The sequence below is a fragment of the Oncorhynchus nerka genome, linkage group LG28 (assembly GCF_034236695.1).
Source record: "Oncorhynchus nerka isolate Pitt River linkage group LG28, Oner_Uvic_2.0, whole genome shotgun sequence".
NCBI classification, from domain to species: Eukaryota; Metazoa; Chordata; class Actinopteri; order Salmoniformes; family Salmonidae; genus Oncorhynchus; species Oncorhynchus nerka.
This window is the reverse complement of record NC_088423.1, coordinates 40832577-40847040: the sequence shown is the minus strand read 5'-3', so window position 1 is coordinate 40847040 and position 14464 is coordinate 40832577. Positions and strand designations below refer to the sequence as shown.

The 14464-nt window shown below is 45.1% G+C and overlaps 1 protein-coding gene across 1 annotated transcript in view; it reads right to left on the bottom strand.

Annotated features, from left to right (window-relative positions):
* Positions 1–14464, bottom strand: part of LOC115113230 (regulating synaptic membrane exocytosis protein 1-like) — a 73993-nt gene that overhangs the window by 24233 nt on the left and 35296 nt on the right. Inside the window, exons 4-16 of the mRNA XM_065012798.1 lie at positions 9359–9606; positions 8545–9242; positions 8043–8165; positions 6613–6653; positions 6158–6268; positions 5803–5902; positions 5565–5688; positions 3965–4011; positions 3687–3799; positions 3544–3564; positions 3251–3381; positions 1104–1275; positions 835–988 (exon numbers count right to left, since the gene is read on the bottom strand). Of these exons, the coding sequence (XP_064868870.1) occupies positions 835–988; positions 1104–1275; positions 3251–3381; positions 3544–3564; positions 3687–3799; positions 3965–4011; positions 5565–5688; positions 5803–5902; positions 6158–6268; positions 6613–6653; positions 8043–8165; positions 8545–9242; positions 9359–9606 (2083 nt within the window). The remainder of the gene's footprint in view (positions 1–834; positions 989–1103; positions 1276–3250; positions 3382–3543; positions 3565–3686; positions 3800–3964; positions 4012–5564; positions 5689–5802; positions 5903–6157; positions 6269–6612; positions 6654–8042; positions 8166–8544; positions 9243–9358; positions 9607–14464) is intronic.

Genomic DNA, 14464 nt, shown 5'->3' with positions numbered 1-14464 from the left:
ACGGCCGATAAGTTGGCATTTCACTGTTAGTCTACACCTGTTGTTTACAAGGCATTTGTCAAATACATTTGATTTGATTATACTCAGGCCCTGTAACGAGCTGAGAACCTGCACAATGGTGGATGTCACATAAATACATACACTCATAGACAGAAGGAATGCAGTAAGCAGACCACATTGATAGAGACATGTATGCTGACAGACATGAAGACACACACACCCACACAAGCACAATCTACATTTATATACATACTGTAATATCTCAAACTCACACACATTACTCTCACACACACACACACACACACACAGACACACTCTCACACACACACACACACACACACACACACACACACACACACACACACACACACACACACACACACACACACACACACACACACACACACACACACACACACACACACACACACACACACACACACACACACACATACACACACACACACACACACACACACAAACACAAAAGGATAAGCAGACCACATACATATGTAGGATCTTAATTTGACCTATATTGTCAGATCCTGCAGCAACAGGATTTGTACGTTTAGTCCATGATGTTGCAAAATCGGTAGTTAGGCTACTAGCTGGCCAAAAGTAGGCTACATGAAAAGTGCAATATTGTTAAAATGTAACCCTGTGTTAGTGTGGGTTTTCAGTGAATTTAGGTAAATCACAAAGCGTATCTGCATTTCCTGTGGTGCAGGACAATTCTCAGCAACAAGAGTGTGATCAAATTAAGATTCTACATCTGTACAATACAAAGAAATATATTGTGAAGACACATCGCACATAGACCTGTCTGTGACTTACGCTGCAGCTTCTTGCTGGGTGTGTCGGTGTGGGGGTGTCTGCGGGGCATGTAGGGCGATGGCCGGGGCAGAGGGATGGAAGACACGTCGTGGGTTTGCAGATTGTACCAATGAGGCTTATCATCCAATGGGGCTGTCTCGAGCTCTATCAGGATCTAAACGTAACCAATATTAGCACAATCAGTCAAACACAAGGCCAATGAAAGCAATTCATCAACTTCAATGTTTGCCTGAGTGTCTGTATCTGTGTGTATGTAAGTGTGTGTGTACCTCGCCCATGAACATGCTATCCTCGTCAGGTAGGCGAGGCTGGTCCCACACGGTCAGCTCTAGCATGTGTTGGCGGAAGTCTCTGCGGTGGACGTGGGAGTACACAAATGTCTGGTTCCACATGGGTTCTCCGCTCTTCTTCACTGTCTTAGTCCTCCTCTTGCTCTTGTCACTGAGTGCGCGCACACACACACACACAAACACAAACACAAACAGACAAACACACAGACAGACAGACAGACAGACAGACAGACAGACAGACAGACAGACAGACAGACAGACAGACAGACAGACAGACAGACAGACAGACAGACAGACAGACAGACAGACAGACAGACAGACAGACAGACAGACAGACAGACAGACAGACAGACAGACAGACAGACAGACAGACAGACAGACAGACAGACAGACAGACAGACAGACAGACAGACAGACAGACAGACAGACAGACAGACAGAGCGAGAGAGAGAGAGAGAGAGAGAGAGAGAGAGAGGAGTTAACATATTTGTTTGTTTTTCTATGTGGTAGTCTGTAACTGATACAGTTGAAGTCGGAAGTTGACATAAACTTAGGTTGGAGTCATTAAAACACGTATTTCAACCTCTCCACAAATTTATTGTTAACAAACTATAGTTTAGGCAAGTCGGTTAGGACATCTACTAAGTCATTTTACCAACAATTGTTTACAGACAGATTATTTCACTTATAATTCACTGTTTCACAAATCCAGGGGGTCAGAAGTTTACATACACTAAGTTGACTATGCCTTTAAACAGCTTGGAAAATTCCAGAAAATGATATCATGGCTTTAGAAACTTCTGATAGGCTAATTTACATAATTTGAGTCAGTTGGAGGTGTACCTGTGGATGTATTTCAAGGCCTACCTTCAAACTCAGTGCCTCTTTGCTTGACATCATGGGAAAATCAAAAGAAATCAGCCAAGACCTCAGAAAAAAAACTGTAGACCTCCACAAGTCTGGTTCATCCTTGAGAGCAATTTCCAAATACCTGAAGGTACCACGTTCATCTGTACAAACAATAGTACGCAAGTATAAACACCATGGGACCACGCAGCCGTCATACCACTCAGGAAGGAAAAGCGTTCTGTCTCCTAGAGATGAACGTACTTTGGTGTGAAAAGTGCAAATCAATCCAAGAACAACAGCAATGGACCTTGTGAAGATGCTGGAGGAAACAGGTACAAAAGTATCTATATCCACAGTAAAACGAGTCCTATGTCGATATAACCTGAAAGGCCGCTAAGCAAGGATGCAGCCACTGCTCCAAAACCGACATAAAAAAGCCAGACCACGGTTTTTCAGAGAAATCTCCTCTGCTCTGATGAAACAAAAATATAACAGTTTGGCCATAATGACCATCATTATGTTTGGAGGAAAAAGGGGATGCTTGCAAGCCGAAGAACACCATCCCAACTGTGAAGCACGGGGTGGCAGTATCATGTTGTGGGGGTGCTTTACTGCAGGAGGGACTGGTGCACTTCACAAAATAGATGGCATCATGAGGGTGGAAAATTCTGTGGATATATTGAAGCAAAATCTCAAGACATCAGTCAGGAAGTTAAAGCTTGGTTGCAAATGGTCTTCCAAATAGACATTGACCCCAAGCATACTTCCAAAGTTGTGGCAAAATGGCTTAAGGACAACAAAGTCAAGGTATTGGAGCGGCCATCACATACCTTAATCCCATAGAAATGTAGTGGGCAGAAGTGAAAAAGAGTGTGCGAGCAAGGAGGCCTACAAACCTGACTCAGTTACACCAGCTCTGTCAGGAGGAATGGGCCAAAATTTACCCAACTTATTGTGGGAAGCTTGTGGAAGGCTACTCGAAACGTTTGACCCAAGTTAAACAATTTAAAGGCAATGCTACCAAATACTAATTGAGTGTATGTAAACTTCTGACCCACTGAGAATGTAATGAAAGAAATAAAATCTGAAATAAATCCTCTCTACTACTATTCTGGCATTTCACATTCCTAAAATAAGTGGTGATCGTAACTGACCTAACTAAGACAGGGAATGTTTACTAGGATTAAATGTCAGGAATTGTGAAAAACTGAGTTTAAATGTATTTGGATAAGGTGTATGTAAACCTCCTACTTCAACTGTATACTACGATGACGTACCTGCGGTCCGGCAGGAAGTACATTTTGACGTAGGGGTTTCTAGGTCGCCCATCCGGTCGGGGAGGCAGCTCTGTTGCCTGGACCACGTTCACTATTAGCTGGTGTCCCACCTTATCATACCACAGCTTCACCTGCACACAGACACACAGAGACACACCCCAGCATGATCACTAGGAGCCAACAACCCATCTTAAATGATATTACGTAGGCTACAAACTATATATAAATACAAGACAACCCCAAATGTCTGCACTCATGATACATGACATGACAATCCTTTGGTATTGACTTACTGAAAGTTGTCCGGGCAATATCTGAAAACACGCACATAAACACACACATAATGGAAATGATCACTATGAGCCAGATTACTATCACATACATATCATATACCACTGCATAATAATCCCACATATGTCTGTTGGTGTGTACTCACTGTGAGCTGTCCAGGCATTAGCTGTGGGTCTCTTAGTGCACTGGGGCTGGTGGGGGACATGACTGATATAGATGGCTGCTCCATCTTCTGGGACTCGAATGAACTGGAACCTGCTGTGAGGGCAGAAATAAGACAAGACACATCTCACCCAGTTAAACCCCTAACAACTAGGGTCAAAAAGAAAGAGCGAGAGAGAGTTGACAGAGAGGGAGACAGAGAGAGGAAAAGCAAAGAGAGAGAGAAACAGACAGAGAAGCGAGAACAGATGAAATACCTACTAGATTCTAGTGGAGGGTGGGATGTGTCTGGGATTCTTGGGATATCACTGGAGTCAATCGGAGACATATCAGTTAAAGTCACACTAACATCTGATAGTACAGGATAACACAAGTATACAAAGACTATTATTTAGTGTTGTCTTGACTGTTGGTAGGTAAAAACAGGAGGGAAGAGTAGGATCAATATAGAAAGAGTAGGATCAATATAGAAAGAGTAGGATCAATATAGAAAGAGTAGTATCAATATAGAAAGAGTAGGATCAATATAGAAAGAGTAGGATCAACATAGAAAGAGTAGGATTAATAGAGAAATAGTAGGATCAACATAGAAAGAGTAGGATTAATAGAGAAAGAGTAGGATCAACATAGAAAGAGTAGGATCAATATAGAAAGAGTAGGATCAATATAGAAAGAGTAGGATCAACATAGAAAGAATAGGATCAATATAGAAAGAGTAGGATCAATATAGAAAGAGTAGGATTAATAGAGAAAGAGTAGGATCAACATAGAAAGAGTAGGATCAATATAGAAAGAGTAGGATCAACATAGAAAGAGTAGGATTAATAGAGAAAGAGTAGGATCAACATAGAAAGAGTAGGATCAATATAGAAAGAGTAGTATCAATATAGAAAGAGTAGGATCAAATATAGAAAGAGTAGGATCAACATAGAAACATTTTTACAACCAATAATCCCTTATTGCAGTCTACTAATTTAGGCATTCGTCAGCTCTATGGTCACAGGGTGGGGGAGGATGAGGATGCTTGTGTAAATTTGTGTGGAAGGAGAGGGGGTCTTAATACTGTAGCTTTACTTACTGATAGGCTTTATACAACCTTCGCAAGTGTTTGGAAATACATATTTTTTTACAAAGGAGCAAGACAAGTCAGGTCAGAAACAAACAACTGTTCAAAATTATAACCAAATGTATGTACAGTCTGTGATTGGAGTGAGTAAAGAGTGACACCCAAATAAAACGAGGCCAATTCTGTTTCACCCCCTTCCCCTCGTGTGTAAACTCGTTCATTCGCCCTTAAGAAATTAAAAGCACTGCATTGATGTTTGAATTTCAACCCACTGGGCAAAAGCAGGTTGAATCAACATTGTTTCCACATCACTTCAACCCAGAAAAATGGTGACGTTGGGATCAACCAGTTTTTTTATCAATGTGGAAAACTGATTGTATTTGACAAACGTTAGGGAATTTGGTCTTTTTTTCACCCAACTTTTAACCTAAACCAATGACAGGGTGAATTTGTTTTTGTTATTTCACATTGAATTCACGTTAGTTGACAACTCAACAAAATGTAAATCAAAACTAGACGTTGAACTGACATCTGTGCCCATGTGGGCACCCTATTCCATACACCAGTCCATTCTTTGTAAATCTATGAGGAAAAGTATGAATGTACAATTTGGAGAGAAAGGTGGGAAATTAAATTGGGCAATGGGCTAACCTAAGCATGATCTCACCAGTGCCAAAGACAGACACAGAAGACACTTGAAACCAAGCGTCACAGAGTTGCTGCCCTAATCATAGTGCATCTATTAGGGTTCGGTGTCTTTTCCTCAAAGGTAAGAGTCTCTTATTCCTGACTTACCCAATGGGCCGGGACACCACTAGTTCCACTTGGGGTTCTGCTTGGGAATTGAGAATGATATTGTAAACTTCTTTCTGGGTTGCTCCTGGCAACATCTTGCCGTTCCACTGCAGAACCTCATCCCCTGAAAATACACAATGTCATTCTTCAAAACCGACACACACATACAAACATATTTACACACACATACACACACCCACACTGTATGTACACACACATACACACACACTTTGCATACCTGCTCGTAGGTGTCCCACGACGTCGGCCAGACTGCCCTTCTTGACTACAGTGATGAAGGCTCCCAGTCTGCCCGCCTCTGTGACCCTTCCCCCAACCACCTGAAGACATTCATGTGCACATACACACACACACAGTCAAGTAAAACAATGGCCAAACTTAAGACACGCACGCACACACGCACACACACACACACGCACACACACACACACACACACACACACACACACACACACACACACACACACACACACACACACACACACACACACACACACACACACACACACACACACACACACACACACACACCACAGTCTAGCCAAAGTGTGATGGTGTCTGGTATGATCTCTAACCTTCAACCCCAGCAGTGCCCCGGCCTCTTTAGGCATAACGCTCCTCTTGCTCAGGGTGATTCGGCCGATTAGATGGTCACCCTCTTTGGATGGCTGCCATGTCACCGGATGCTGTGAACAATATACTGATTCAACCTAACAGCCTGGGAGCAACCACATTATACCTAACCCACTCTCTCTGTCTCTGTCTCTGTTCCTCTCTCACTCTCTCTCTCTCTCGATCGACAAGCACACACTATATAGAAATTCACACACACTTACAAACATAGACAGACACAAACACTCACTCAATCACACTCACTCAATCACTCACTCACTCACTCACTCACTCACTCACTCACTCACTCACTCACTCACTCACTCACTCACTCACTCACTCACTCACTCACTCACTCACTCACTCACTCACTCACTCACTCACTCAAATAGATACAAAAAAAGAATCAGTCACTTACATGCCACACAGTGGGGTCCAGCGGGTAGCACTCCCAGTCCCCTACACGAGAAATGAGATCAACTCAACCAGTAGAAGTAGATGGAAGGAGACACACAGACACACAGACACACACACACACACACACACACACACAGAGAAAGACAGAGCCAGGAGTTGCAACAAGGAAAGGGAAGGTGTATACACAGCACATACCAGCTCAGCTGCCACTATACACAGCTGAGCCAGATCTGGACCTTCGTTAGATGATTGAATATTTTGTTTCGAGACATGACACTTTACCAGAATCCCCCAGGGCTTGACCCCATACTCCTCTTAGTGATTAGGAAAGAAAAAGAGTCTCCATGTGATGCATGTTTGTTGAGCTCTTCGTGAATATTGAGCAAACTTTCACTAGGACGTCTGGTTAAGGGAAATCAATTAACAGCCTTACTGCCATTGTCCTTACGTCCATTGTGACGCACCTACGAACTGAAAGTATGTGCACACGCACTCAGAGGAAGATTTGAATGCCTGAACACTCCTTCTGTGCTCAACCCATCTCGGACCGGGCTAAAAAAGGAAACATGGCTCGCTACTGCGCTGGTGTGTTTAGAACTAGTTTTGACAAATCCCCTCTTCTTCTCTCATATGATCGATTAGTCATTAGAGAGCTTCGTCTGGTTTCAATCCAGGTTGGCATGTGGAACAAATGGCATTAAATCAAAGTGGACTGAAGCCCATTCGAAACAGTGCTGGGTTTACAATAGTATCTACTTTCTTCTGCTCGCAAATGTGATGTATCTAGGTGAGCTGTATGTAGTCTAAACATAACAGGCTCTGACTATAGTTAGAACTGTAGGACATGGTTAGAGCATAAACATAAATAGCTAGGACATAGTTGGGTACAGTGGCATGGTTCGCTTCAAACTAAAAGTACATGGCTATGATACGGTAAGACCTGAAGTAAAGAGATAGGACATGGTTAGCATTTGCAGTAACATAGCTGAGACATGACGACGTTATAGAAGCATCCAGCCTAGTGTGTGGTCCCATGGCTCCAGGGCTGCAGCCTGTGTCCCAGCTCTGTCACGCAGGGTCACATGGGGGTAGGACAGGGTCAACCTATCCTGCCCGCCTGGGACTCTATCCCCTCAGGCCAAGCCATGGCCAGAATATCATCCACACACAAGCGCACGCACACTACTGCACACACATACAAACACTCAATGCAGTCACACATGCACACACTCAACAACCAAAACACATCCACTGAGTAACTTAACTAAATGTGTTTGATCACGTAAAAAACAAGCTGAGCTCAAGTACACCCTATGTCACAATATATTACATTGTATACAGTACAAGAACATCTCCACATTTAGAGCTCATTAATCAAATGCCACTGTCTCTCATCGAATAATCTCATAAGCACCTCCTATGATTACTTACCTGTGATAAAGTAGATGCAACCTCGAGTTTGGATTGTTACAATGAAGAGAGCAGACAGAGGCTGAGCAGCTCTCGCTAGCCGGTACTTTTTACAATCACTTCCCATGTGTGAGTGTGTTAAAACTGCGGTGAGCACACACACACACACACACACACACACACACACACACACACACACACACACACACACACACACACACACACACACACACACACACACACACACACACACACACACACAATGAGTGAGCGCTTATTTAAAATTGTGCTCAGCATGTCTTGAAAAGAATCTTACCACACTCTCTTACCTCTTTCACTGCAGTGTGGGATGCATACAGTATTGGTAAGCTCTTTCACAGTATGGGATAAAGCTGGCCCTAGAAGCTGATCTGAAGTCAGGGGTTGTGTCTCTTCCTTGATATTTTATGGTTATGATTTGGGGAGTGTACGCTGAAACTAGATCTGTGTCTATGGGAAACTTTTACACTGGGGCATGTCTCACCTCTCTCACTGACACTCTCGATCTCTGCGTCCTCACAACTGCTGTACTCTGGCGTGGTACCTCCCTCTTCCTCTGAGCTGCTGACTGATGTCTGTCTCTTCCCAGCACCGCCACGTTTTGACTTGTAGGGCCGTGGCGGTGGCGGCCGCAGAGACTCTGACTGGTCTGAGCTGAGCGAATCGTTTCGCAGCATGCTCTCAGCTTTTTCCCGTTTGGACCGGCGCAGGATGGGGCCGTGTTCGGGGACGGGGGCTGACCCAGGGGGTTCCCTGAGTTCTAAGGTCTGGAGATGTGGAGGGCCATGGTCCTGTGGCTCCCCAATACACCCCTCCACCGTCCTCTGGCCCAGCATAGCCTCGGGCTGGCCCCCAACACTCCCAACACCCTCAAACCCAATCTCAACCCCCCTGCCTCGCCCCAGCGGCTGTAGAGGGGGCCTGCCCCCCAGTGGCTCCCCTGGCTGGGGCTGGGCTAAATGTCGGGGGGCGTTTGGGTCTATGTGATAGCCCTCTTCTGTCCATCGGGGGACCCCCGCTCCCACAGGGTCGTGTTCCAGAGAGCGGCCCTTATTCAGCCGCCGGCTCTCCCTCCGCTCTCGCTCCCGTTGGTCCCGGTCCACAGACACCTGGGTGTGGAGTCTGGGATGACCCGGTCGACGCTCACCTCGACCTTTACTGTTCTGATCACCCGGCTTTCTCCTGGTGGGTGAGAGGAAGCGAGACAGAGGGAGAAATGACGAGGTGTATGTCAGTAGAGAGTAATGTTTAAGTAGGTGTACAGGTGAACCATGTGTGTGTTTGTGGCTGGGGCTTACGGCGGCTCGCTGCGTGAGCGGAGGTCCATTCCTGGTGCCAGTCCTGGGTCACCGGGGCAGTTGGCGTCGTGGGGCCCCAGGGGGACCTGGGAGAGGGAACGGAGCTGCTCGTCACTGGGGTTCAGGCCACACATGGCCGGGTCACTGATGCCTGAGCCTAGACCTGGCTTCCCTGTACCTGAGAACCACTCCCCTGGCTTAGTGAGTATCTCCTGCTGTTTACGGCAGTTATTACACACCCACATCACCTGGAGGGAGAGGTTATAACACAGTTATTACCCACCCACATCACCTGGAGGGAGAGGTTATAACACAGTTATTACACACCCACATCACCTGGAGGGAGAGGTTATAACACAGTTATTACACACCCACATCACCTGGAGGGAGAGGTTATAACACAGTTATTACCCACCCACATCACCTGGAGGAGAGGTTATAACACAGTTATTACACACCCACATCACCTGGAGGGAGAGGTTATAACACAGTTATTACCCACCCACATCACCTGGAGGGAGAGGTTATAACACAGTTATTACACACCCACATCACCTGGAGGGAGAGGTTATAACACAGTTATTACACACCCACATCACCTGGAGGGAGAGGTTATAACACAGTTATTACACACCCACATCACCTGGAGGGAGAGGTTATAACACAGTTATTACACACCCACATCACCTGGAGGAAGAGGTTATAAGAGTTATTACACACCCACATCACCTGGAGGAAGAGGTTATAAGAGTTATTACACACCCACATCACCTGGAGGAAGAGGTTATAAGAGTTATTACACACCCACATCACCTGGAGGAAGAGGTTATAAGAGTTATTACACACCCACATCACCTGGAGGAAGAGGTTATAAGAGTTATTACACACCCACATCACCTGGAGGAAGAGGTTATAAGAGTTATTACACACCCACATCACCTGGAGAAGCACAAATACATTGAGTTATTATATGGCTGTTATACAGTTATCAACTGAAGGAAGAGGTTATAAGAGTTATTACACACCCACATCACCCGGAGAAGCACAAATACATTGAGTTATTATATGGCTGTTATACAGTTATCAACTGAAGGAAGAGGTTATAAGAGTTATTACACACCCACATCACCTGGAGAAGCACAAATACATTGAGTTATTATATGGCTGTTATACAGTTATCAACTGAAGGAAGAGGTTATAAGAGTTATTACACACCCACATCACCTGGAGAAGCACAAATACATTGAGTTATTATATGGCTGTTATACAGTTATCAACTGAAGGAAGAGGTTATAAGAGTTATTACACACCCACATCACCCGGAGAAGCACAAATACATTGAGTTATTATATGGCTGTTATACAGTTATCAACTGAAGGAAGAGGTTATAAGAGTTATTACACACACACACACCACCTGGAGAAAGAGGTTATAACAAGGTAATTACACACACACGACTGTGAGGAAATATATACATATTGAGTTTGTTTGAGAATCTACATAATCTACATAGTTTAAAGCCCAAGATGCTTTATTATTAGTTGGTTACTAACTTATGTGGTATATATTGTATTGAATATCACGGGAGAACACAGCATTATTGTATATTGTGAGTAGCTATTATTATCACAAGCAATTAAGATAAGCACTGAGCCAATTTGAACAGTGACAGACTAACTGTGAAATGCAGCATCACAGGAAAACAATGGCTTAGAACAGACAAGGGGGAATCATGCACCCTAAGGAGCACACTGCTGCCAGTATAACAGTGTGGACGAGAGGGCTTTTATGATTAAAAATAATAATATGGCATAACAATATGGCATCTATTCTAATAAACAGTTTGGCTTACATTCTCACAGCAAAACCACAGCTCTGACTTTGCTGATAGATACTTTATTGAGGAACAATGTACATACTATGACTGTGGTATGTGGTTGTCTCACCTCGCTATCTTAATGTGAATGCACTAACTGTAAGTCACTCCGGATAAGAGTGTCTGCTAAATGACTAAAAAGTCAAATGTAAAACTATAAATACATCTTCTAAACCTGTAGGGGTAAAGGAACACACATATATTGTTGCCTATTTCTGAGCTGAGTGTAGGGAAGAGGGTATGTAGAAAGACAATTAGAGAAGGAAAATAGGGAAAGGGGTAGTAAGGAGAGAAAAGAAAATAAGGGGAAAGAGGACCACACGACAGAGAAGGGGAGAGATGAGGGGAGGGAGGAGAGCGAGGGGAGAGAGGACCACACGACAGAGAAGGGGAGAGATGAGGGGAGGGAGGAGAGCGAGGGGAGAGAGGACCACACGACAGAGAAGGGGAGAGATGAGGGGAGGGAGGAGAGCGAGGGGAGAGAGGACCACACGACAGAGAAGGGGAGAGATGAGGGGAGGGAGGAGAGCGAGGGGAGAGAGGACCACACGACAGAGAAGGGGAGAGATGAGGGGAGGGAGGAGAGCGAGGGGAGAGAGGACCACACGACAGAGAAGAGGAGAGATGAGGGGAGGGAGAAGAGCGAGGGGAGAGAGGAGAGCGAGGGGAAAGAGGACCACACGACAGAGAAGGGGAGAGATGAGGGGAGGGAGGAGAGCGAGGGGAGAGAGGACCACACGACAGAGAAGGGGAGAGATGAGGGGAGGGAGGAGAGCGAGGGGAGAGAGGAGAGCGAGGGGAGAGAGGAGAGCGAGGGGAGAGAGGACCACACGACAGAGAAGGGGAGAGATGAGGGGAGGGAGGAGAGCGAGGGGAGAGAGGAGAGCGAGGGGAAAGAGGACCACACGACAGAGAAGGGGAGAGATGAGGGGAGGGAGGAGAGGGAGGGGAGAGAGGGAGACCCTTTACTCTGGCCACCAGGGTTATCATTATTCCATAAGCGTCCCGGATGGCTCCTTAAAGAGAACTAAAATAAAACACCCTGGCATATTCCACATTTTCCCTCTCTCTTCCCCTCTCTCTTTCTCTCCCCCTCTCTACTCCTCCAGATTGCTTTTGATTAAAGACGAGGAGAAAACAGCCTCACACCAACGCAGCTATATTTATCCTACCATCCGCCCAGTACCATCAGGGAAGAGGAAAGGCACGCACGCACGCACGCACGCACACATACACACACACACACACACACACACACACACACACACACACACACACACACACGAAAAAGCCAACAACTCCCCCAATGGAGCAGTGCTTTGCTGAAGATATTCACCAGCCCACCGATCCCTGCTGCCAGACCTAAGCAACCGATTCCTGCCAGAACCAAGCACTGATCTCCCACCCTGCCTGCTGCTGCTGCTCCATAGTGCCAGAACACACACACACACACACACACACACACACACACACACACACACACACACACGCACACACACACATGCACACACACACACACATGCACACACACACACACACACACGCACACACACACACACACACACACACACACACACACACACACACACACACATACACACTCCCTGACGAGGCAGCTCTCCAACAGAACGCACTCTCCATGGACGCACAGTCGCATATGCCTCCCGCCATCGCCATTGCTGCCGTCCTAGTTTATCACACGACAGCCAGCTTTGCTCGTCAGCTATAGTGGCACTGACTCCCAGTTGAATGTCTGTGGGTGACACTTTCATAAGTCACCTGTCTTTAGTGCTTAGTATCGTCTATAGTACATGATTAGAATGTACTATAAGCATTCATAACAGTTCATGACTACCTAGAACAGCTTAAATGTGTAAGTGCCTTTGTGTTCTCCTCCAGCTCTCTCTCCCTCTCTGTCGCTCTCTCATTTAAATTCAGAGGGCTCCATTGGCATGATAAACTTGTTTTCATTGTCAAAGCAAGTGAAATAGATCATAAACTAAAGTGAAATAAACAATTCAAAATGAACAGTAACATTATACCCACAAACGTTCCAAAGGAATAGAGACATTTTAAATGGCAAAGGGCTATATACAGTGTTGTAACGATGTGCAAATGGTTAATGTACAAAAGAGAAAATAAAAAAACATAAATATTGGTTGTATTTACAATGGTGTTTTTTTCTTCACTGGTTGCCCTTTTCTTGTGGCAACAGGTCACACATCCTTCTGCTGTGATGGCACACTAGTATTTCACCCAATAGATATGAGAGTTTATCAAAATTGGATTTGTGGGTCTGTGTAATCTGAGGGAAATATGTGTCTCATATATGGTCATACATTTGGCAGGAGGTTAGGAAGTGCAGCTCAGTATCCACATTTTTGTGGGCAGTGTGCACATGGACCTGGCTCTCAAGAGAAGACAGGCCATCTACGGCGGCCTCTCTCAATAGGAAGGCTATGCTCTCTTACTTTCCATCTCCCTCTTACTTTCCATCTCTCCCTCTTGTTTTCCATCTTCTTTCAGTATAAACAACCACTCCAATACCAAACAACGTGTTCCATTTCAAAACCCTAGTCAGACACAGCATGTGACACATAACATCTGACACCAAACACAGTTTTACTACTACTGACACACACACACACGCACGCACGCACGCACGCACGCACGCACGCACGCACGCACGCACGCACGCACGCACGCACACACACACACACACACACACACACACACACACACACACACACACACACACTAACCGGGTCGGACTCACAATGAATCCTTGCAGTACAGGATTAGAGATGCATTTGTGTGTGTGTGCGTGCGTGCGTGCGTGCGTGCGTGTGTGTGTGCGTTATATTCCCTTTTGTACTTTCTTATTTTGGAACTTTTGTGAATGTAATGTTGACTGTTAATTTGTTTAGTTTATTTCACTTTTGTTTATTATCTACCTCACTTGCGTTTGGCAATGTTAACATATGTTTCCGATGCCAATAAAGCCCTTAAATTGAAATTGAATTGAAATTGTGAGAGAGATAGAGAGAGAAAGAGAGAGAGAGAGAGAGAAAGAGAGACAAAAGTACAAAGAGAGACAAAAGTTCAGAGTCGCAATACAAAATCCTGACGATCTAAATCCTAACAATCCATTTGGCCAACATTGAAAATGCGACACCATTACAAATGAACAACATTTGAGAGGCAGAGTGCAGGACTCTAAGAACTTCTGT